The 21,042-nt window shown below is 47.6% G+C and overlaps 3 protein-coding genes across 5 annotated transcripts; 2 read left to right on the top strand and 1 right to left on the bottom strand.

The window, feature by feature from the left end:
* Positions 1–157: 157 nt before the first annotated feature.
* Positions 158–7,885, top strand: LOC131138582 (lissencephaly-1 homolog A-like). The gene is made up of 11 exons (XM_058087624.2): positions 158–320; positions 3,307–3,539; positions 4,896–4,980; positions 5,077–5,151; positions 5,211–5,417; positions 5,663–5,831; positions 5,896–5,998; positions 6,072–6,300; positions 6,408–6,509; positions 6,739–6,895; positions 6,989–7,885. The coding sequence occupies exons 2-11, from the start codon at positions 3,508–3,510 to the stop codon at positions 7,060–7,062; spliced, it is 1,233 nt and encodes a 410-aa protein (XP_057943607.1). The 5' UTR covers positions 158–320; positions 3,307–3,507; the 3' UTR covers positions 7,063–7,885.
* Positions 7,886–9,808: 1,923 nt separating this feature from the next.
* Positions 9,809–15,724, top strand: mntb (MAX network transcriptional repressor b). Its single transcript, XM_058087619.2, has 6 exons — positions 9,809–10,290; positions 11,911–12,496; positions 12,582–12,623; positions 12,694–12,805; positions 13,696–13,888; positions 13,967–15,724. The coding sequence occupies exons 1-6, from the start codon at positions 10,221–10,223 to the stop codon at positions 14,764–14,766; spliced, it is 1,803 nt and encodes a 600-aa protein (XP_057943602.2). The 5' UTR covers positions 9,809–10,220; the 3' UTR covers positions 14,767–15,724.
* Positions 15,059–21,033, bottom strand: LOC131138581 (septin-5). Of its 3 annotated transcripts, XM_058087622.2 has the most exons (13): positions 20,907–21,023; positions 20,520–20,542; positions 19,732–20,076; positions 19,550–19,646; positions 19,392–19,478; positions 18,860–18,983; positions 18,647–18,781; positions 17,537–17,654; positions 17,344–17,445; positions 17,172–17,268; positions 16,932–17,094; positions 16,740–16,842; positions 15,059–16,041 (listed from the first exon to the last, which is right to left on the bottom strand). In XM_058087622.2, exons 1-13 carry the CDS (start codon positions 20,950–20,952, stop codon positions 15,970–15,972), a joined length of 1,512 nt encoding a protein of 503 aa, XP_057943605.2. In that variant the 5' UTR covers positions 20,953–21,023; the 3' UTR covers positions 15,059–15,969. The 3 variants fall into 3 exon arrangements, with proteins under 3 accessions (XP_057943605.2, XP_057943604.2, XP_057943606.2); XM_058087621.2 differs by lacking the exon at positions 20,907–21,023 and having other exon boundaries at positions 20,520–20,889; XM_058087623.2 differs by lacking the exon at positions 20,520–20,542 and having other exon boundaries at positions 15,061–16,041; positions 20,907–21,033.
* Positions 21,034–21,042: the final 9 nt, after the last annotated feature.

The following is a 21,042-nucleotide window of genomic DNA, read 5'->3' as shown; positions in this document are numbered from 1 at the left end:
TGTGTTAGACGTCATGAACTCATTCGCCATGAAACAATGACAAAAGGCACACATTTTAAACAACAAAATAACATTAGCTTCTTGGTGAATTTTTCTTTCTTTTTAATTGCGACGCGCTTGCCTCACCTCAGCGTGCGCGCGCCAGCCGCCGCGTGTCGCGACCGTTAGCCCGGTCTGTGCGCGCGCACGTGTAGCAGAAGAGGATCCCTAATGTGAGCTACCGGCTGATGAGAAAGTCTCATTAGAGCCTCAAAGCTGAGTTTTTGCTGCGGCCAGTGGAGAGCTTTCTGGAGGACATGACGGTCGCCATTTGTCCCGGGGTGAGTGTCCACCCCGCTCGTGTGTGTTTTTTCCACGGAGACTTTGTCAGACTTGTTTTTGACGACGTTTTGCCTGCAGTGTGTGCGCTCTCTCGCCCCTTTCTCAAAATGGCGGAGAGGCCGCCAGCTAAGCTAAGCTAAACTAAGCCAAGCCAGGCTAGGCGCTGAAGTAGTCATTCACTAAACGCCCTTTATATATTCAGTGGTTCTCATGGTGATATGGCTCATATCCATCAAACTTGACCACTTGTTTATCACATGTTATGAGTTTTCTTGGCTGAATGTGCGGCTTGTCACCACTTGTTTTGCGAGGCCAACAGACAGCTAACGCTAGCTTTAGTAAAGTTGTGTTGGGATATTAGCATCCTATGCTAACAGGTGCTGTCAACCGGCTGCTAATATTTTTGACATCGTTGTAATGTTTGACGTGGCTGCTACAAACCTATCGACTAATGTTAGAAAGGATGACGTTATCTGTTTATGCTTAGAGACACTGGTGATTTTTAAATGAGTGACGTCCTGCTTGGTGCACAGCGAACAACATGATTCAACTTGTCATGTATAATAAATTTAGCCTGACGCTGACAAACTCCATGATGGACTACTAATTGTAATCTCTGGCCACTACCCACTCCGTGTTTATCAGGTAAGTCAGAGTGTGATTATTTGGAGCAAATCAGTATGGTCTGACAGGTGTGGCTAGCGGCTAAGCTAACGTCAGACAAAAAGGGCGTTGCTGAGCCATGACTGCAACTTTGCAACTTTGCCCTTGTGGTCGTCCAAGCTGATTAAGACGTCAGCCGCCTGGCAGCAAATGAAGCACAGAGCCAATCTAAAAGCTTGCTGTCGCCTTTTGTTGACGACTTTTCGGTGATTTTGGCAAACTGGAAGAAGCAGGGTGGAGCCGCTAAATGCATCATGCAGCAGCCAGTAAACACTCTCACTGGGGAGCAAGAGCCTCCATGAATATAGAATAGAATACAACTTTGTCACTGCACACATTGTACCATGAGATTAAAGTGCAACCTTTGCAGCATGTAAAAATAGATAATAAGATACTGTAGGTAAAACAAGACACATTCAGCGCTTTGAAAGGTTTGAACTTTCCTGCCAGTTTCAATATGGTGATATGTAAACATAATATGGAGTGGTGCAAATATGTATAGGAACGTGATGTTGAGTAGTCCATCTATAGAGATGTGTGATACATCACATGTAAAGATGATGTGGAGTGGCCGCCAATGGATTCCATCATGAGAGGCCTGCATGTAGTAAACAGCAGAATAAATTGTTGCCGTTTGGAAGTGACATGACATTGCAGTGTCTTGCATTTAATGAAACACATGCTGGTTTTTTGTAATGTTTGCATATTTTTTGTTCCATACGAGGTATGTACCAAAACTAGTATCCCAATATATTTAGGTTAAATGTAGATATATGATATAAATACCCTGATATTTTTTCCATAAACTGAATTTAGACAAAAGTCAAAGCTAAATATGTGTGGAAAGCTTTATTAAAATTTAAACAATCTTATAGAAAAATAGCCGCTGAAATAAAACTGTATTTTATTTTTTGTCTTTTTTTTACATAAATATAGAAAAAGTTAAATCTAATGTTCAATCTTCAGTGCAATCATCTCTCTGCAGCCGGGTTAATGGTGTTAGCGCTTTTATCTCACGTTACCCATGACGACAGATGGTAAACATGGTTGATAGCGTCTATACAGCAACCTATATACCGTCTTTTTTGCTGTTCACTGCCGCTATGCCGCTTCTCCTCAATATCTCCACGGGGATCTCAGATCGCTCGGTGCAGCGAATGGATGTTCAAAGCCAACAGCTGCTCGCCAGTGTAAACAATGGACCAAGCGGCATGCTACAAACCTAAAAAGATAAACATCCATAGCTGTATGCTTGCTTAAGAGGGTCTGTATGGCACAAAAACGGCAAGTAATAAATAAGCACTATTAAGCACTAAAAATGCAGCAAAAGACACAGTGCTGCCATAACTAGCTTGCACTCCGGCGGCGCCATCTTGACACATGACACCTCCGCACCAAATCCAGTATATATATGTGAATGGTATTGGCTTGTTTCTTATATAGTGCTTAAAATAAATGTATATTTTTAAATATCCTTATATCACCCAGCACTAATATAAGACAATACTATTATGTCTCCATTGTTAGCCATTTATGTTTGCCAGACAACGCTCATTGAAAATTCATTATCTTCAACTTCATATAAGTTTGAGCTGCCCAGGTCATGAAGGAGCAGAGTTCAATAATGTTACATAATGATGAAATAATCGATTGAATAGTCTCTGATAAATGTTGCGGCTTATCACTCTTCGTGGTTCTATCACTGGTTTCACTTTGCAGTATTCAACTCTATAAAAGATTAGACATCATACTACCGAAGGAAATGTCCCAGTGCTGGGAACACTTTCTGCCGCCTTAATGTTGCTCAGTTCTAATGTTGGTTGATGAGAAGGAATATTATCACTAATTGACAATTATTCAGCAGCAGGCAGTCTACAAGCGTCATGTAGTGACTTGTTGTGATTAATCCTGTTTGCTGTAGTCCACTCTAGGCCTGTCATAACAAATTTTGCTGGATGATAATTGTCCTACACATTATTATAATTATATTGTCAACATTATTTTGAGGCCATTTTTTTCATAAATGTAATGTATGTCATATCAAAAGAAATCATACATATTTTACCATAGCAGATCAATACCCCATTACCTGTGTTCTGTAAAGTTCTATTAGTAAATGAGGTTTAAATACTGTCATAAATAATCTTGCACATTTCTTATGACTCAAGCCAAAAAGCTCAGAACCCGTCCATACACAAATGCTGAAGCTGGAGTTGCATGTGGATGTAAAGGTACAGAAAATGTCCTTTTTTGTGTGGCCATAGTCCACAGTCTACAGTGTTGGAGATTATTTTCCAACTAATGGACTTTCATCTTTCCCAGGTTATGGCCACTACTGAGTCGTGAGAGAAAGTCTGACGAGAACACCTCCTGTCCTACACTTGGCTGCCTCCTCCTGTGCCTTTGACAGACCATCTCCAAAGTCCACCTTCCAGCTGCCCTCTTGACCCCGCCCACTTTCCCCCACCTGACTTGCCTCGGCTCCCCGAGAGGGCGAGAGCTGCTGCTGCTGCCGCCGCCATCATGGTGCTGTCACAGAGACAAAGAGATGAACTGTGAGTAACATTAGCAGGCTCACTGAGATTGTGTATCTTCTCTCAGTCACAACTTTGACAAGCACACAATATTCCTGTATTTACCAGAATATAATCCATTATACATATAGTGTATATTGTACCAAGGAACACTTTTTTTCTGGATATTAAAAACCTGATTTGGACAGCTAGCCGCAGGCTACACCAATCGATGCCAGCATGTTTGATCACTCCCTTATCAAATCTGTTGCCATTTGACTTTTCTTGCATCTTTGTTTGCATAGCTGTCACTGCCGGCAGCTAGCATTACTCGCCTAGCTTCTGGTCATTGGGCTCAACATGTGGCTTACCACAGTGACATTTTGTTTTTAAAACAAACAAGCTATGCAGTTACTTCGGACTTTGTTTTAGCAAAGCAAAATGCTCAAAAGCTGTTTTTTTTCCCTCTTTTTTTGTTGTGAACTGATATTTTCCTCAATCGTACCTATGTTCCACTGATGATTACTAAAGAACGAAAGGCAAAAAAGTATTTTTTTCTGGTGAAAGACAACAGTCTAATCTTTAGGTAGGTTCCATCTTTACATCACCATAGAACACAATATTCTATGTCTTGAAAAATCAGTCAAAGTCGTCTAAAATGGCCAGTACTTTTGCAAAATGGCTGGGATTGAATTAGTTAATAAACTAATTTATTTGTATTTATTCTGTTAAGGTTGTTTTTGAAAACCACAAATGAAATTATTTCCATGTATTCATATTACTCAAAATTATGCATATCAAATTCAGTTTTGTGTCAAAAAGTACAGAAAACATTACAGATAACATTACAATTGCCCATTTTCCTGGGGGTCAAGTGGTGGCTCTGGCCAATAGCACTCACAAATCAACTGAAAAATGTACAATTAAAGGTGATCTGTACTGCTATCGGCCGTTCTCACTCATTGATTGGCACATCCCTAATATACAGTACAAGTATTCACATAAAGGCAAGCATTTCTCTTTGAGGGTCCTAGCTTTTTGTCAGGGGGGAAAAATAAATTTGTTTTGACGTCATGACATTATTACCAATAGTTTGGGCAATATGTAAACTGCAGTATTCTGATTGCTTGTGGATTCAGACATGCCTTAAAGACAATATGAACCCTAACCACAACATTGTCTAAACTTAGTGAGCATGATTGTTGGATGCTGTTATTGTCTCAACTTTCTTCTCATCAGCTTCGGGTTGCGTCCTAAATTTAGTGCTGTCTCATGAAATATTCAACCAGGATCTGTTGCACTGTGTTTGCATACAGCTGTGGTCTGTATACACGGTGTTCTCGCGTCTCTGGTCCCCACAGCGACAACAAAGTCATGTGGTGTTCATGTGTTGATTAGAAACCGTGCCATAGCTGACTATCTACGCTCTAATGGCTACGATGGAGCCTACTCCACCTTCAAGAAAGAAGCCGAGTTAGACATGGTAAGCAGCAAGCACCTTTTTAAAAATAAAATCAAATAAATGTAAAATGAATAAATCACCCTGATGATGCCGATGTGTGTCTGTGTCAATGGGCAGAATGAAGAAGTGGACAAAAAGTATGCAGGACTTCTGGAAAAGAAATGGACATCTGTCATCAGATTACAGAAGAAGGTAACAATGTCGTAGTTAGCATTTTAGCTGGGGTGCTGATGTTGTGAGCTTGCTTTCAGGTGATGGAGCTGGAGTCAAAGCTGAATGAAGCCAAGGAGGAGATGACACACGGAGGACCAGTAGGTCAGAAGAGAGACCCCAAGGAGTGGATCCCCCGACCCCCAGAGAGATACGCCCTCAGTGGGCACCGTGCGCCTGTCACGAGGGTCATCTTCCATCCCGTCTTTTCTGTCATGGTCACAGCCTCAGAGGATGCTACCATTAAGGTGCATGGTGCCGTGTAACCGTCTACACCACATGACCTCTATATCCCTCTCTCCCCTCGCATTACTGTTTCTACTTAGTGTTTCTACTTTGTCTACTCCTCCTCCCCCTTCTCCTTTTTTCGGCTTTGTCATCGCTCATTTTTGTGCAGACTTGCTGATGTTCTTGTTGTCATGGGCAACCATCTCCCAACAGCTACATGAGCTTTCAGTTGAATTGAAGTGACGTGTGTGTGTGTGTGTGTCAGGTGTGGGACTATGAAGCGGGGGACTTTGAGCGGACCTTGAAGGGCCACACGGATTCTGTGCAGGACATCTCCTTTGACCAGACCGGGAAGCTGCTGGCTTCTTGTTCTGCCGACATGAGCATCAAACTTTGGGACTTCCAGGGTTTTGAGTGCATCAGGACCATGCACGGTAGGACACCGGGGCGTCACAAACAGTGTTGTCGCAGTGCTGACTTGTGTGTGCTTTGTGGTAGGCCACGATCACAATGTGTCGTCTGTCGCCATCATGCCCAACGCCGACCACATAGTGTCTGCGTCCAGAGACAAGACCATCAAGATGTGGGAGGTGGCCACTGGGTACCAAGCACTCCCATCAAGATCTTCACTGTAGGCCCGCCACTGTGCTAACGTAACACGTGTGCACATGCAGGTACTGTGTCAAGACTTTCACGGGCCACAGGGAGTGGGTGAGGATGGTACGTCCCAACCAGGACGGCTCCTTGATTGCCAGCTGCTCTAATGATCAGACAGTCCGCGTCTGGGTGGTCTCCTCCAAAGAGTGCAAGGCTGAGCTGCGTGAGCACGAACACGTGGTGGAATGTATCTCCTGGGCCCCCGACAGTGCGCACCCCACCATCCTGGAGGCCACAGGCTCAGAGGTGAATGCACTCCATCGTTTCCTTTAACCCCATTTACTTTGCACCAAGTAGACCTACAGTCTAACAGGCATGGAAGCTCAGTGTTCCTCACGCTTGTCTGATTGTAGAACAAGAAGAGTGGAAAGCCTGGACCTTTCCTCCTCTCTGGATCCAGAGACAAAACAATAAAAATGTGGGACGTCAGCATCGGAATCTGTCTTATGACTCTGGTGAGCATAAAACATCTTCAGATACGGCTTAGAAACCTCTACAGCAATCGAGCATGGGTGGGGTTGGGCTCTTGGGTTCTACTTCTGCAGAGAGCAGAAGTAGAGGCAGTGGTCCGCCACTATACGTAAAATAATGTTTAATGTCACGATAAGGGAAACGCTGAACATGTAGACCACCAAGTACAGAATACCAGTTGAGTGATGTGGTTGCCGTGGTGTTTTGTTTCAGGTGGGCCATGACAACTGGGTACGTGGAGTGCTGGTGCATCCTGGGGGGAAGTTCATCGTGAGCTGTGCAGACGACAAGACCATCCGAATTTGGGACTACAAGAACAAACGCTGCATGAAAACTCTGTGTGCCCATGAACACTTTGTCACCTCTCTGGGTGAGGCTTCACTTTCTCATTTTCATCCTCCATGTTGACAAACGCTGAGGTTGGCAAACACTGAGTCTCCTTGTCTGCACTGACCTTTTTTAGATTTCCACAAAAGCGCCCCCTATGTGGTGACGGGCAGCGTGGACCAGACAGTCAAAGTCTGGGAGTGCCGCTGAGTTCACTTCTTGCTTAGGACCCCTCCAACCGCCCCATCCTCAACCTTCATCTCCACCCCTAGGTGACCACGGTGCTTCACCGCCTGACCCCCTCCTGCTCCTGCTTCCTCCACATTGGCCCTGCTTCCTGAAGATGACTATTATCCTTTTATGTAAATTATTCTGGATGTAGGGTACGCTTACTAAATGTCACACAAACACAAGATGAGACTCTCCTTGCATGGCCAATACAACAACACTTGATTGAATTCCTCAAAGGCTACAATGCGTGTGTGTGTGTGTGTCGCTTGTGAGCATTTCCTTTGCTCCTCGACGCCATCTTTTGTGTGTACGAGGGCGTGCATGTGGGGGACAGGAAGTGTAAGATGTAAGTTGACTGACAGGTTGTAGAGAGACTCGCACCAGCTGGTGTACGTGCGTGTGTGCAACGGGACGTTTGAGGGGTCACACCCCCATGATCCCCCTCATGCCCCAGTGTTGCATCATCTTTTAATTAACTTGCTCTCTAGTTAACACCCACAGGACCTTAATGACCTAAGCTGCCCACAGCACAAGCACATGCCCCCCACCAGAGGAAAAGACCTCCTCGTCAATTGTGAGTGAGACCGTCTGTGCGCGCCTGTCGTCCAGTGCTCTCTTTCGCCATCTGCCTTGTTAACCCTTTGAGGGCTGCCTCACACGGGACTTTCATTAATTATTTACTGTGGTCTCACTTTTACATACACATACACACACCGCACATACACGCACAGTAAAAGTTGTGTATCAGTATATCTGGATGTCATTGTTTGCAGCATAATGAAATAAAATAATGTAAATATCACCAGCCTTATTTTCTGCTACCAGCGGTGACTATGTTGCAAATATGATAAGACATTTTGGCCCTTGAGAAAATGTGACAGCGTAAAGTCATCCTGTTTCAAGAGGTGGAAAACAGTCACATGACAGATCCCTGGTTCTCAGGCAGAATGATCTGCACCATACAGTGGCATCGTGTTGGATGTGGAGAGGAGGCAGCTGAGGTGCTTCATCAATAATGGACAGTGCCCCCAGCCTACTTCCTGCTCAGCCACACTGCAGCTCCCTGGGTTCACCGTATCCTGGCAACCGTCGCCACGGCGACTAGTGCGCAAACGCCACACCTGCCCTGTCCTTCACGTACTCACGGACAGAAAGGGATGAGGAAGAATGAAGCAGATGAGGGAGATGTGGGGGGAATCATTTTATGAACGCTTTACTCTGATGCTGAGAGGGGACTTTGTGTTTCCACGCGCACTGGAGGAAAAACGTTGACCTACATCCTCTTCTTGACAACTCTCCTCGTGCAAATTAAAATCTTAATGCATCTTTTAGGGCCAACAGTCGATTCTACCTAAAAACTATCATCTGAAAGGCTATTTCACAGCAAACTCCTAGTATTCCTTTCATGACTTTCTTGACTTCACTTTATGCACTGGGAAGAGAAATGGACCCTCACTGAAGTGTTGCCACCAAGTTGGAAGCACAGAATTGTCTTTCTAGGATGAACAGCTTAGGTTCAGGGACAACTAAGACCTCTAGTCCAATGGTTCCTAACCTTTTTTCCAGTCACGTACTCTCCAATCAATGTCAAAGATTTAAAGCACAGTGCTCTAGCATCACTAACTGATTCATTACTGTCCAAAACAGTTATCAAAAAAAATACATACAAATGTATAAGCAAAGTAATAATTACAATCAAAGATGTGTGAATATACAGTATGTATCGACTTTAATTAACTTTAACTTTAATTTATTGTAAGTATGCACAATCTGTACAGTTCATATGTTGGGTATACACCCCCAGGGTAAATGACCCCCATTCGAGAACCACTGCTCTACTCCCAACCTTCGACCATGTAGTCTACACTGAGGGATATGGCGCCCTCTGGTGTCCATGTAGTAAACACTGGCTTCAGATGTGCAAGTATGTGAGGACAAACCGCAAGTCAGAGAAACGATGTCACAATACCTTGGCATTAATTTCTTCACCTAAACTATGAGTTGGTAAAAGACTTAAACCAGATGCTCTAAGTTAAAATATTGTTTAATTTCCTACTTGTCTTATGAATAATTTCTTTCTCTGCAGATCTACCAGTGATGCAGCACTTCTATCTGGGTCAGCCGCCTACAGCCCCGCCCCCACTTCCTTGGAGCCCCTGTCCACTCCTTCCCCTTCCTATTCAGATGTACACACCCCTTTTTTATGCAGCTCGTGCTTGTCATGTGCACCACTTCCCTCCTTTTTTCCTGCCTGTCCAGCACATGCATTTACGTGTATGTACTTCAACTACAAAATACGGTTAGATTATCATAATAGAGCACAATGCAATGATCCACGGTCGCGTGACAGACATTTTTCACAAATCAAATTTGACGCCATCATTGGCCTTCTCTAGCAGCGGTACGTAATTACGACGAGCTCCACCCCCTGATGCTTTGACTGACAACTCCGCTGCTTGAGGGCGGGGCGTCCGGTCACGCTCTCGCCATGCAAATGAGGCAGCTTCGTGCCCATGTGGCCCAGCACCATGCTTGTTGTTCTGCTCGCTGATTGGCTGTCCGCCGCCATGGTAGCCTTCACGCGCTGCGGCCGAGCGGCGTCATACAAAACCCGGAAGTCGGCTTGCCTGGACGGGAGCGTCTCGTCATCACCTTTATAGACCAGAACAACAAAACAAGACGCCATCTTGTCTACTCAGATTTCAGCAACGTTTATATGTGTGGGTAAGGCCAGAAGGTTCTCGATTAAGTGACTTTCAGTGGTTTACAGGGTTAATAAGCGATGAACCACAGATGACGTTTAGCTCCGTGTCTTCCAGAAGCCGTAGTAAGAAGGCGTGGTTGGAATGCGAGAGGGGCGTGGCTTAACGAGAACACCACTATCCTTGTTGTGTGTATTCCTGCTCGCATCGCCATCTTGTTGCTATCCCGTTTTTTAACCTATGTGAGGATCCTCGTTCTGACGGCCCGGATTTCCGAATTAGCCGCCCGATCCGAGGGATCCACGGGGACCTAGAGGCTCGAGCGTGTGGCAGTGAAAACCGTGCACGCGCACTTCCCACCGGGACACTAACGACCCCCCCCTCACTCGGCCCTTTTCCGCCCTCCGACCCGGGGGCTACCGGCTCGGCCGCACCATGAGCATCGACACGCTACTGGAGGCGGCCAGATATCTGGAATGGCAGGCCCAACAGCAGCTCACACACGGTAAGATCACTTCCGTTCCTCCAAAGGATCTTACAAGTTAGAGACCTCGGCGTGACGGACACGCTCCTCGGCAACATGTCTGCTTTATTTGACCATAAGAATGTTCCCTTCCTGCTCAAAGCCATCTTTTATTTGCTTCTTTAAACGAGGAAATACTTCTTCACGCGACTACTTTGCGCGCCCTCGCCGCGTGACCATTTCCACACTGACCGTACGCACGCGCACGTCACCTACGAGGAGTTTTTTGGGTTTTTTTTTACGTCTTCATTAGTTGGATTTAAAACACATGTGACGTCACAGGCGCCATGTGTGTTTTGAAGTGTGTCACGATCGACTTGTCCCACTTTTAGCGGGTCTTACACGGCAGGGCGGTGGCGAGCACGCACACACTTTACATAATAGCCTGACACGGCCGGTCTTATGACACACACACACACACACACACACACACGCAGGGGCGGAGCCTCCCCCTCCCTAGGCGTGCACGCCCCCATCTCCGCGCGCGCTCCTCTCTTGTGATTCTTGTTTGTTGTTCACAACGAGCACGCACCATAAACGTGAACGTGTGGGGGGGTTCTCCCCCTCTGATGACGTGTCACAGACCAGTCAGAACACCCCCCCCCCCACACACACACACACCCCGTGCTTGGGCCCGCCTACCGCTACGACCATGTGCGCTCGTAGCCACGCGCACGAACTACAAGAGGGAAGAGTGAGTGCAGACAAGCTTGCCCCCCCCCCCAGTCCACCCCCCACCCCGACAAGCCGATCGGGCTTCCACTACATGGTTACGTAATTGACGTTTGCATGCACTTTTCTATCTAGACATATATCAATCTATGTATACATATACCACTGTATAGATATGTCACGTGCTTTCAGCTGTATAAGCAGGTGGGCGGGGCCTGCCAGGTATAAAGGAATGGGAGGGGCTTAGGTCAGATGACGATTGAATGATGACAATGATGGTTTAAAATCTGTTAACCTTCACTAGCACCCTGGTTATTTATTCAGTAACTGAATGATTGAAAGGTGTCTTTCTAGTCTTCTTTTATTGTTAAACAACATCCTTTATGCTCAGTGGTCACATGACCTACAGATGACTCCCCATGAAGCCAAAGACTTTACTGCAGTCACTTCCCTTTCAAGTCAAAGCAAGACACTTTGATTTCAAGTATTTGTGTGTGAGAGTGCATGGTCGCCATGCACATGCTCAGTGTGGGAGTTGCGCCTGCATCAAATATGATTGACAGGTAGCCCGGGGCATGTGAACCTGTTTGTGTTTGTTGGCGTGCTGGCCACGACACACACGCTCGAGGAATCCCAGGGATCTTCCCTTCACCGTGCTGCCGTTTCCATGGCAACCTGGGGTTTTCCGCACTGATTTCTTTGCGTGTGCGTGCGTGTCTTCACATCTTTTCACTTCCTGATGACATCATCTTTGCCATTTTTTATTCTCAAATCCAAATCCTGTTTAATGTGTGAACAGTTCCGGTTGTCTTAGAAGACGTTTCACCTCTCATTGGAGCAGGCCTCATCTGCACTGTCCAGTGGGGAATACACAGACCTGGATGAGTGAGAATATTCACACGCAATGTCACGCTTTCTTTTCCCCTCCAGAGGAAGAGCAGCGCAAAGAGAAGGCGCTCATCAACAAGGAAGCAGAGTTAAGACACGTGGAGCTTGTGACGTCATTGTCGCAGCCAATCAGAGCCAACCATGTCAACTGGGTTGACGACCCTCACCGGCAACAGCCGCCCCACCCACCGGCACCCCCGCCGCCCCCTCTCCCACCGCCTCAAGTGCCCATCGCCGTCATCCCGATGGTCCCGGTCGTCACCACCCCCTCGGTCATGCCCCTCCCTCTCACCACACAGATAGCTGCTGCCGTCTCCACGCTCGCCAGTCCCCCGGCGGCCAAGACCGCTTCCTCCCCTCCCCAGCTGTCTCAGCCAACGCCCGCCTTGGCGTCCAGTCAGCTGCTGTGCGCCCCCCAGATGAAGGTTGACACGAGTAACCATCTGGTCAAATGCAGCCAATCGCAGCCTCAAGTTCACATTCAATACCCGCCCTCCATCAACACCAATGGGCCCACCCCTCAACCTGCTCTAGCGCCCCATCAAGCCCCACCTGCGTCCCAGCTGAGACCCAATGGAGTGACACTGGAAGACATGAGGGGCATGGAGGGAAAGAGGAGGCCTGGAGGGTCAGTCTGCGTGTGCGTGTGCGTGTGTGAGTGTGTGTGGGTTGACTTCATTACGTGATCTGTGTGTGTGTCCTTGTGTGTTCAGGGCAGGAACCAGGGAGGTGCACAACAAACTGGAGAAGAACCGGTGGGTTCCTTGTTAAAGTCTTATAGAACATGTTTGATTCTGGTCTCCTAGAACCTTCTGTCTTCCTCAGGCGGGCGCACCTCAAGGAGTGTTTCGAGACACTGAAGAAGAACGTCCCAAATGTGGACGAGAAGAAAACTTCCAACCTGAGCGTCCTGCGCAGTGCTTTGCGCTACATCCAGGTAGGACCACGGTCTACTTCGCTTGATTGGACACGTTTGTCGTCATCTGATGAGCTGAGCCTCCTCTTTAGTAGAAGTAGTACACATTCCCTTATCTCCGCATGGGGTTACCATGGCAACAGGCGCACTTTCTGTCTTTCAGTCTGCTCTTGGATCAGTTTGTGTTGGCGGGTGGAGGTGGTGATGTCACCGGCGAAGCTAGTCACGCCAGAGGGGACATGTTGATGGAGGGGCTTAGCAGAGGGGGAGGGATGCACAGGAAGTGAGTGTGTGATGGGAATGAACAGGGGGTGGTGCTTGAATACCGTCACATGACTACATATGACCAAGAAAGCAGCAGCTCCTGCCAGATGAGGTTGCTATGGTGACGCACATGGAGGCAGCTGTTGCTGTGGTGATTTGCTGCAGCAGCGTGTTTCTCAGGATGCTCACTGACACGTCGTCGTGCTCGGAGAGGAACGGCGGGCGCTTTCGAGCTGATGGTAACGAGCTGATGGTCAAACGGTTTGGAGATTGAGTTAGAGGAGGCGGAGTCACACAGTTGACAGAGTGTAAACAACCTATCCTTTTCATACGTTGGTGGCTTAAATGTTATATGTAAATTAGACGCCCTTATAGTCCCGCCTCCGTCAAGTCACAAACCACCACAGCTTCTCCTCCTGTGATCCTACTGAACCCTCCCCCGCCCCCCCCCACTGCTAATCTGTGCTAATGTTCTTAGTCCGTCGCAGTGTTCAGCCTCCCAAAAAGAAAGTGGGTCACACAAACGGAGCAGTGCCGGTTCTCCCAAAAGCTTCCTGCAGTCATGTTGCCGTCCTCGACAGGAAGTGACTTTGAAGCCTTGGCTGAGGTATCGTGCACTCATGAATACGATTTGTCTGTCGACGTAGACGCTGAAGCGTAAGGAGAAGGAGTTTGAGCATGAGATGGAGCGCCTGGCGAGGGAGAAGATCGCCACTCAGCAGCGTCTCGCCGAGCTGAAGAACGAGCTGAGTCAGTGCATGGACGTGATGGAGATCGATCGCGTCCTGAGACAGACCATCCAGCCCGAGGACGATCAGGTGTCCACGTCCACTGCCTCAGGTACTGCTGACTCGTGAAAACATGCCGATTCATGTTTCTGTCATCACGCTGACTTGAGCGCCCTCTTGTGGCCCACAGAAGGAGAGGACAACCTGGAGCAGGACTTGGACGAGGACGGTCCCGCCCCCCCTCCCCGGCTCCCTCGAGCAGCAGCCCCCATGTTGCAAACTCAGCCGCTGATGGCCCCTCACCTGTCCATACAACACACTCCGCTGCCCCTCGCTGGGGTTTTGGCCACGCCCCCTTCCGCCGTCCCGCCGCCCGCTCAGGCCATGGTGCCCAGCCTGACACCGGTCCCTCCTCCCTCTCAGCCGGGCATTCCGACGCCAGCTGTGCAGGTGCAGCCCACCGTCATTGCCCACGCCGCCGTGTCCCACCCATCCGTCATTCAGGCTGTCAGTCACGCCATGCCGACCAATCACAAGCACCTAACGCACATCGCACCCTCCCCCAGCCCCGCCTCCTCCACCCCACAGCCCATTGCGGCGGCCTCACCGGCCCACCAGCCGCTTTCCGCCCAGCCCATCGGACACATCACGGTCCACCCAGTGGCTCACTTGGGGGCGCCTCTCCCGTCTCGCCTTCCCACACTGTACCCACAGGGCGTCTCTGTGTCGCAGCCTGCCGTGATGGGCCACATCACTCACACCTTCGCCCACCACACACTGCCACCGCACGTGCAGGCTAATCCTCAAACCAGCGCCATCGGCGCGCAGGTCAACAACGCCAACATTGTCAGCCAGGGGGCGTCGTCACTCGGCAAGCCCACAGCGGTGTTGGCGCCCCACCCCCAGCTAGTTGGACAGGCGGCTGTCCTCAACCCCGTCACTATGGTCACAGTCCCAACCTTCCCCGTCAGCACAATCAAGCTCGCCTGAACGAGGACGGGGACTTCTAGCAGGCGGTCAAGATGTCAGCCCCACCCCTCCTATCCCTCCAAGCGGCACTAACAAGCCCCGCCCATCCCCTCAGCCCTCAGTGGACCATCAGGTGACATCACACCATGATGTCACTCGTCATGAACCAGGAAGCAGCAGGCTGGAAGGCCAGAACACAACCCCACCTACCTGCACAGGTAAGCAGCTGGAGTGATGAAAGAATACCCACAAAGCTTCTGGAGGATGAACAATGCTGCCAATGCCCAGCTCCCAAAAATCTTGATTTTTTTCTTTACAATTTCAAAATGCTTGAATGGAAGCCACGCCCACTTCTGTGTGTGTGTGTGCGTGTGTGTGTGCGTGTGTGTGTGGCTGCAGCCTGTTTCTGCTTGTTGGTTGCATGCGCCTCCATATTTCTTAAACACTGTGACAATAACGAGTGATTGAAAAAGACAAATGTTTTCAGTTTCCCATATTTTTCCTTGTTTGGACTGAAATCAAGTGGAAATAGAAGTTAAAAAAAAAGATGTTGCTCTTTTCTTGCTAACCTAATGTCTAATATTAAGTTTTGTAATGTATGTATGAACTTTTTTGTTAAATATGATCGTATGCACGCTGGGGCGTTTGAGTGTATGTACTTTTTATTATTAATGCTTGTTTCTTTTTAGTTGTTGTGCATGTAGATTGTTTCTGTGCGGGACCATGTAGAATACTGTAAAACGTGGGTGGGATCTTGGACCTCATGCTATATTGATATTATATATTAATATAAATAGTGTTTTCCCTATGGAGAAAGTATTAAGTTATATAAGGCCTGTGCACTGTGGGCTGCCTTTTAGGTCCAACTGTCCACTCTAAGACATAACAATGATAAAAAAATATAAATGATGATTTATGCTGGTGAAATAATAAAGATTCTTAATAAATCTTATTACATTTACAACATTCCTGTTTTCTAGTGTGGTGATTCAAAATGTGTCATTTGCATTTCAGTGCTTTGTTTATTTTGACCACATCCTCCTATTACCGCTAGGGGGCAGTACATTGTTAGTGGTCGTTCCATCCATACAATCATAATGCCAGGTCATGACAAAAACAGCAGAAGAAGAAAGGAAATGATGACTGATGCCTACAGCGCTTTGGCCAGTAGATCAAATTGTAAGTTGACTGACATCCTCCATGAAGTTTGATCCTCACGTTCTTTCATGTTCCTGATGTTTGACTGCCGTGCATCTGCTCCTGAATCCTCTCCAGCACCTCCTGCATCCTCCTCAGCTGCAGAGACGAGCCCAGTTAAGCCACAACACGGACAAAGCCACAAAGTTCAGTTCAGGATGTAAGTCCCCACCTGACACACCGAGCCATTGATGAGCTTGTGAGTCATTGATTTGTTGGTGAGTCACTGCTGAGTTTGTGAGTCATTCATGAGGGGTAAGTCACTCACTCATTCAATTACTTGGTCATTGATGAGCGAGTTAGTGAGTCTTTCATGATTGAGTCATTGATCGATGAGTAAGTCATCGATGAGTGAGTCACTGATGAGTAAGTGAGCCATTGATGAGTGAGTTAACGAGTCATTGATGAGGAAGAGAGCATGTCATTGTTGAGTCAGTGATAAGTTAGTGACCACTGATGAGTGAATCATTGATGAGTTTGTGAGTCTTTCACGAGTGAGAGAGTTGCAGTGAGTCATTTCTTTGTGACTGAGTCATTGAAAAAATAGTGAGCCATTGATGAGTGAGTTAACGAGTCATTGATGAGCAAGAGAGTATGTCATTGTTGAGTCAGTGAGTCATTGATAAGTTCGTGATAACTGATGAGTGAGTCATTGATGAGTTTGTTAGTCTTCCATCAGTGAGAGAGTTATAGTGAGTTATTTCTTTGTGAGTGAGTCATTGAAAAAATGGTGAATCGTTGATGAGTGACTGAGCCATTGATGAGTGAGTGAGTCGTTGACTTAATGATGAACGTACCTCCTCATCTTTCTCAAAAATGAGCCTCTCTCTCTCGGAGTCCAAGGCAGCGAGCGGTAGTGGGACATCGACATCACTTCCTTCTCGACACTTCTCCCGCAAACTAAAGCAAAATTAAACAGGAAGTGAGGTATTTGCCAAAACAATCCCACAATGCATTGCCTACATGCAGTTGAGCATGCACGGACTCGCCTGCGTTTCCTCTCCTGGACCACCATGCGTGTCATGTTCTGAATGCACTGGGCTCTGTAGTTCTCGTAGTGGCACTCGCGGGTCACGTCCTTCAGGTCCTGCATGTGTGTCCTCACCAGCATGTCCCTCAGTAGCAGGAAGTCCGAGTGAGCAGGACTTTCCACTGGATGAGCAACAAGATCCGTGAGCAGCGTGGCAGCGGCTGAGTGAGAGTTAAACACCAGAGTGGCGACGGGATACCTTCTACCACGCCCCAGGGGTACATGCGACCTTTGAACCTGCGACCTTTCATCTCCACGAGGACATTACTCCCGATCACCGCGAAGGGGATGCTGTCCTGTTCAAAGCAGACCACAAAGACGTCAGCCGCTGTGTGACTGAGAGCATGAAAGCCGGGAGCTGGCTGAGGAACCTTGAGAAGCTGGTCCTGCCTCTTGAAGTCCTCGTCCTCGTCTGAGTCGCACTCAGCAAACTGGTAGATGTTGATGCCGAAGCGACGCATCTCCTCACGGATCTGGACAGTGTTGGAACGTTAAAGACAACCGTAATGTCAACCCTGACAAGACATATTCTAACTTTGGACTGTTGCACGAAAGGTGTCCTACCTTCATCTTCTTCCTGCAGACCTCAGCTGGCGTCAGGCTGTCAGCTTTGGCCAACACAGGAATGATGTTGACTTTCTCATGCAAGGCCCTCATGCACTCCACATCCAAAGGACGCAGCCTGCCACAAGCAGAATGTTGACTAAGTCAATTAGTAGACTGTGTAGGTCTGTCTTCCACTCAGGACTTTCATCATGGAATCTGATTCGTTACCTTTTGCCCACAGACGACTAATCGTCAACATTTGTTGATGCAGATTATCACTGTCATCTACGTATAATCCACACCCTGGAAGTAGGGTTGGGCATTGAGTCTCAAGCATCAATGGCAACTTGGACTAACACTACCGATTCTCAACCGGTTCAACTTTTTACATTTTGATCACCCAGTCCACCGACTGGAAGAAATAGCCTTTGCGGCCACGCTCCAGGCTCCAGGCTCCAGGCACCATTTCCAGGCTGCACTTCGCCGTTCCTACCCATCTCGAATACGATTCGGAATGGTTGACTGTTGTAAGACATCCCTAATTACTGTGTACACTGTTCTACGTCTTGACAGTGTAGTAAGATAAGATAAGATATGCCTTTATTCGTCCCTCAGTGGGGAAATTTGAATTGCACAGCAGCAAGAGTGCAGAATCAGTTAAGCAGTACAAAATACACAATATAGAAAAATAAACAATATAAACAACCCAAATATGAACTAAATCAACAGTTTGTCCCAGAGTTATATACAATACAGTATGTAGATAATATGACACGAGATGAGATATATGACCAGTCTATACGCTGAGATCTTGCTAGTGAGTTAATATGAGGCATTATAGAACTTAGTATATTGCATTTAGAGCCCTTAATATTGCACATGGAGGTTGATCAGATATTGCACAGTGAATGGGGTACTGTCCTTAATCCATTGCTGTCGTTGTGCACTAACCGGAAATGAAGATGGCTACTTCTTCACTAAAAATACGAATGACTTTATTTCGCTTGAGTGAGACAACGCCTTATTTTGGAACTTCTCATGCACTCAAAGGACTATGTGTAAGTCTGCCAACTGAGACACGGTAGAAGTGTTGTTTGAGGGTAAATGGAGTGACGCTGGTGCACAAACCCGTGTCCGTAAGGAGAGATGAAGTAGAGACAGCAGTGGACTCGATTGTCTTGGATGTTCCTCCTGTTGAGGCCGCTCTCGTCTCTGAAGTATTGTTCAAACTGCTGCTCGATGTAGTCTTCTATGTGCTTCCAGCTGACGGGGACACGCAGGCAGGAACTACTTCAAAATGTGAACTTGATGCATTTTTCTGGAGAAACACGTGCCGCTGACCTTTGCATGTTGTTGACAGCATCTCCAAAGCCTGGGGTGTCGATGATGGTAAGCCTCAGCTTGATGCCCTTCTCCTCTATGCTAACAGTGTGCTTGACGATGCTAACAGTCTGACTGATCCGCTCTATATGCACACAGTAAACAGTGAATTTCAATAAACAGATGACATTATCATCTCATTTGCACATGTGGCCAATATAATGTAGAATAATGTATGCTAAGCTACCTGTACAAAACACAAGTTGTATGTTCTATAAATGAAACTGTATAAATGTTCTATAAATGGTTGTTTGTCTATATGTGCCCTGTGATTGGCTGGCCACCAGTCCAGGGTGTACCCCGCCTCTCGCCCGAAGACAGCTGGGATAGGCTCCAGCACCCTCGTGAGGATAAGCGGTAGAAAATGAATGAATGAATAATTCATGCTAAAGGCACCGAGCGAGACTCCCGTGCCAGATTTCGGACACTCCAGCATGAAATGGATCCGAGTCAGGCCTTTGACTAAAGTCCATTCTCCAGAAGCTGTGCTCACCTTCTGCATTGGGAAGTTTGCGGTCCTTGTAGAGGTCAGTCAGGAATAAGCTGTTGATGAGAGTGGACTTTCCGAGGCCGCTCTCTCCTGCAGAGAGACGGCGACAACACGCAGTTCTTAAATGTTATTAATATGTTTGATATTGTGTGAATACTCACCTGCTACCATGAGAGTGAAGGTGAAACCTTTCTTCACTGTCTTTCTGTGAACTTGATTGGGTAGCGAGGCAAAACCAACATATTCTTTATCCTGGTCCTTCACAAACACAACACAGATGTTATGTCTTTGTGCATGGGTGTGTATGTGTGTCTGTGAGATGCAAGTACGTGAACAAGCACACCTCTGGTGAGTCGTATGGGTCGAAGCGCCCCCAGGGGCTGCGTGGGCGGGAGGCGGGGCTAAGCGGCGAGTCCAGAGAGCCCTGAGACACGAGCGGTCTCCTTACGGGCTGGAAAGACGAGTCGGAGCCAATACGGCTCGGCCTGATGGGGACGCTGGGAGGCGCGGGGTTGCAAGGGCTGGTGCGGGAAGAAGGAGGCGGAGTCTCAGGAAGGCTGGGGCGTCGCCTGCTGGTGGCTGCCCCCGCCCCCTCATTGTTGATTAACATGGGGTGGCCCGGGGGGAGGTCCCTCATGGCGTATGGGAACTGGATGCTGTCCTGGTCCTTGACGGACAGACTGGCCAGCTGGGACAGGAAGAGGCGGGGTTACAAGCTTGACCCAAATATAATCAGATCTGTACTGCCTGCTGGTGGCCATGTTGTCTTTTTTGGCTGATTAGTGGAGCAGTGATCCCATGATTCCATTATGTCCTAATCCTTCTGTCAGATGGACAATCTCCACCAACAAAATCCTCTCCTAACACAAAAACACATTTGCTAGTCCTTGAAAGACCTGTGACACATCCTGGGACATCATGGATCAGAACCCCCCCTCCCCCCACACACCTCTGCAGGCTTGATGAGGACACGTCTGGCCTCTCTTTACCTGTTGTCTGTCAATACCCACAAAGCTTTGCAGCAGCAGCTTAATCCCGCCTCTAATGCGCTGGAAGGGATGGGGTTGTTGGGGGGGGGGGGGGGGTGTAGATTTAACACACAAAGCTACAAACAACACAAACGTCTCTTACCTCCTTTTCTGATAAAGTTGCAGCTGTTACGAGGGAACAAATACACATGCACACACACATTACTGTACTGATACAAATGCAAAACATGGAGCTTCTGTGTGACGCATGCGCACATGTGATGCACATACATGAACAAAAGTAACATTAACAAACATGAACGGCTACTTTCTCCACTGCATGTCATACATCAATCATCTAAATATGTCTGGCTTAAACACTACCTGCTTATATGCACACAGGTATATAGTACAACAGGTGAAAGTATAGAATAAGGTGGCTATAAGAAGGTATAAACATGCGGTGTACATATGCCAACATGAGGAATGTGTAAGTAAACCTGCTAGTAAACGTGTAAACATTGTAGTGTATGAACAGGTGTAAACATACCTTTGGCGTTGCTGCGGAAGCGAACGGGTGAAGACATGTGCTCCATGGTGCTTACAACAAACACACTGACACGCTCTCGTACACGCACACGCACACGCCAGCACACACGTGCACACACCTCCCTGTCCCGTGGAAT

Source organism: Doryrhamphus excisus, linkage group LG21 (genome assembly GCF_037039965.1).
Source record: "Doryrhamphus excisus strain RoL-2023G ecotype Guam linkage group LG21, RoL_Dexc_Guam_v1.1, whole genome shotgun sequence".
NCBI classification, from domain to species: domain Eukaryota; kingdom Metazoa; phylum Chordata; class Actinopteri; order Syngnathiformes; family Syngnathidae; genus Doryrhamphus; species Doryrhamphus excisus.
The sequence above is the reverse complement of the archived record's forward strand: the minus strand, read 5'-3'. Positions and strand labels throughout refer to the sequence as shown.

Bases quoted from the DNA above. Each gene is read 5' to 3' on its own strand.
- LOC131138582 (XM_058087624.2), top strand. From the start codon at position 3,508: ATGGTGCTGTCACAGAGACAAAGAGATGAACT. The intron at 5,832-5,895 runs GTAGGACACCGG...GCTTTGTGGTAG, and splicing joins GTGCATCAGGACCATGCACG to GCCACGATCACAATGTGTCG. The intron at 6,301-6,407 runs GTGAATGCACTC...GTCTGATTGTAG, and splicing joins TGGAGGCCACAGGCTCAGAG to AACAAGAAGAGTGGAAAGCC.
- mntb (XM_058087619.2), top strand. From the start codon at position 10,221: ATGAGCATCGACACGCTACTGGAGGCGGCCAGATATCTGGAATGGCAG. The intron at 12,806-13,695 runs GTAGGACCACGG...CTGTCGACGTAG, and splicing joins GTGCTTTGCGCTACATCCAG to ACGCTGAAGCGTAAGGAGAA. The intron at 13,889-13,966 runs GTACTGCTGACT...TGTGGCCCACAG, and splicing joins GTCCACGTCCACTGCCTCAG to AAGGAGAGGACAACCTGGAG.
- LOC131138581 (XM_058087621.2), bottom strand. From the start codon at position 20,645: ATGTGCATCACATGTGCGCATGCGTCACACAGAAGCTCCATGTTTTGC. The intron at 19,479-19,549 runs GTGAGTATTCAC...GTCTCTCTGCAG, and splicing joins CTTCACTCTCATGGTAGCAG to GAGAGAGCGGCCTCGGAAAG. The intron at 17,095-17,171 runs GTATCCCGTCGC...TTGCTCATCCAG, and splicing joins CCCCTGGGGCGTGGTAGAAG to TGGAAAGTCCTGCTCACTCG.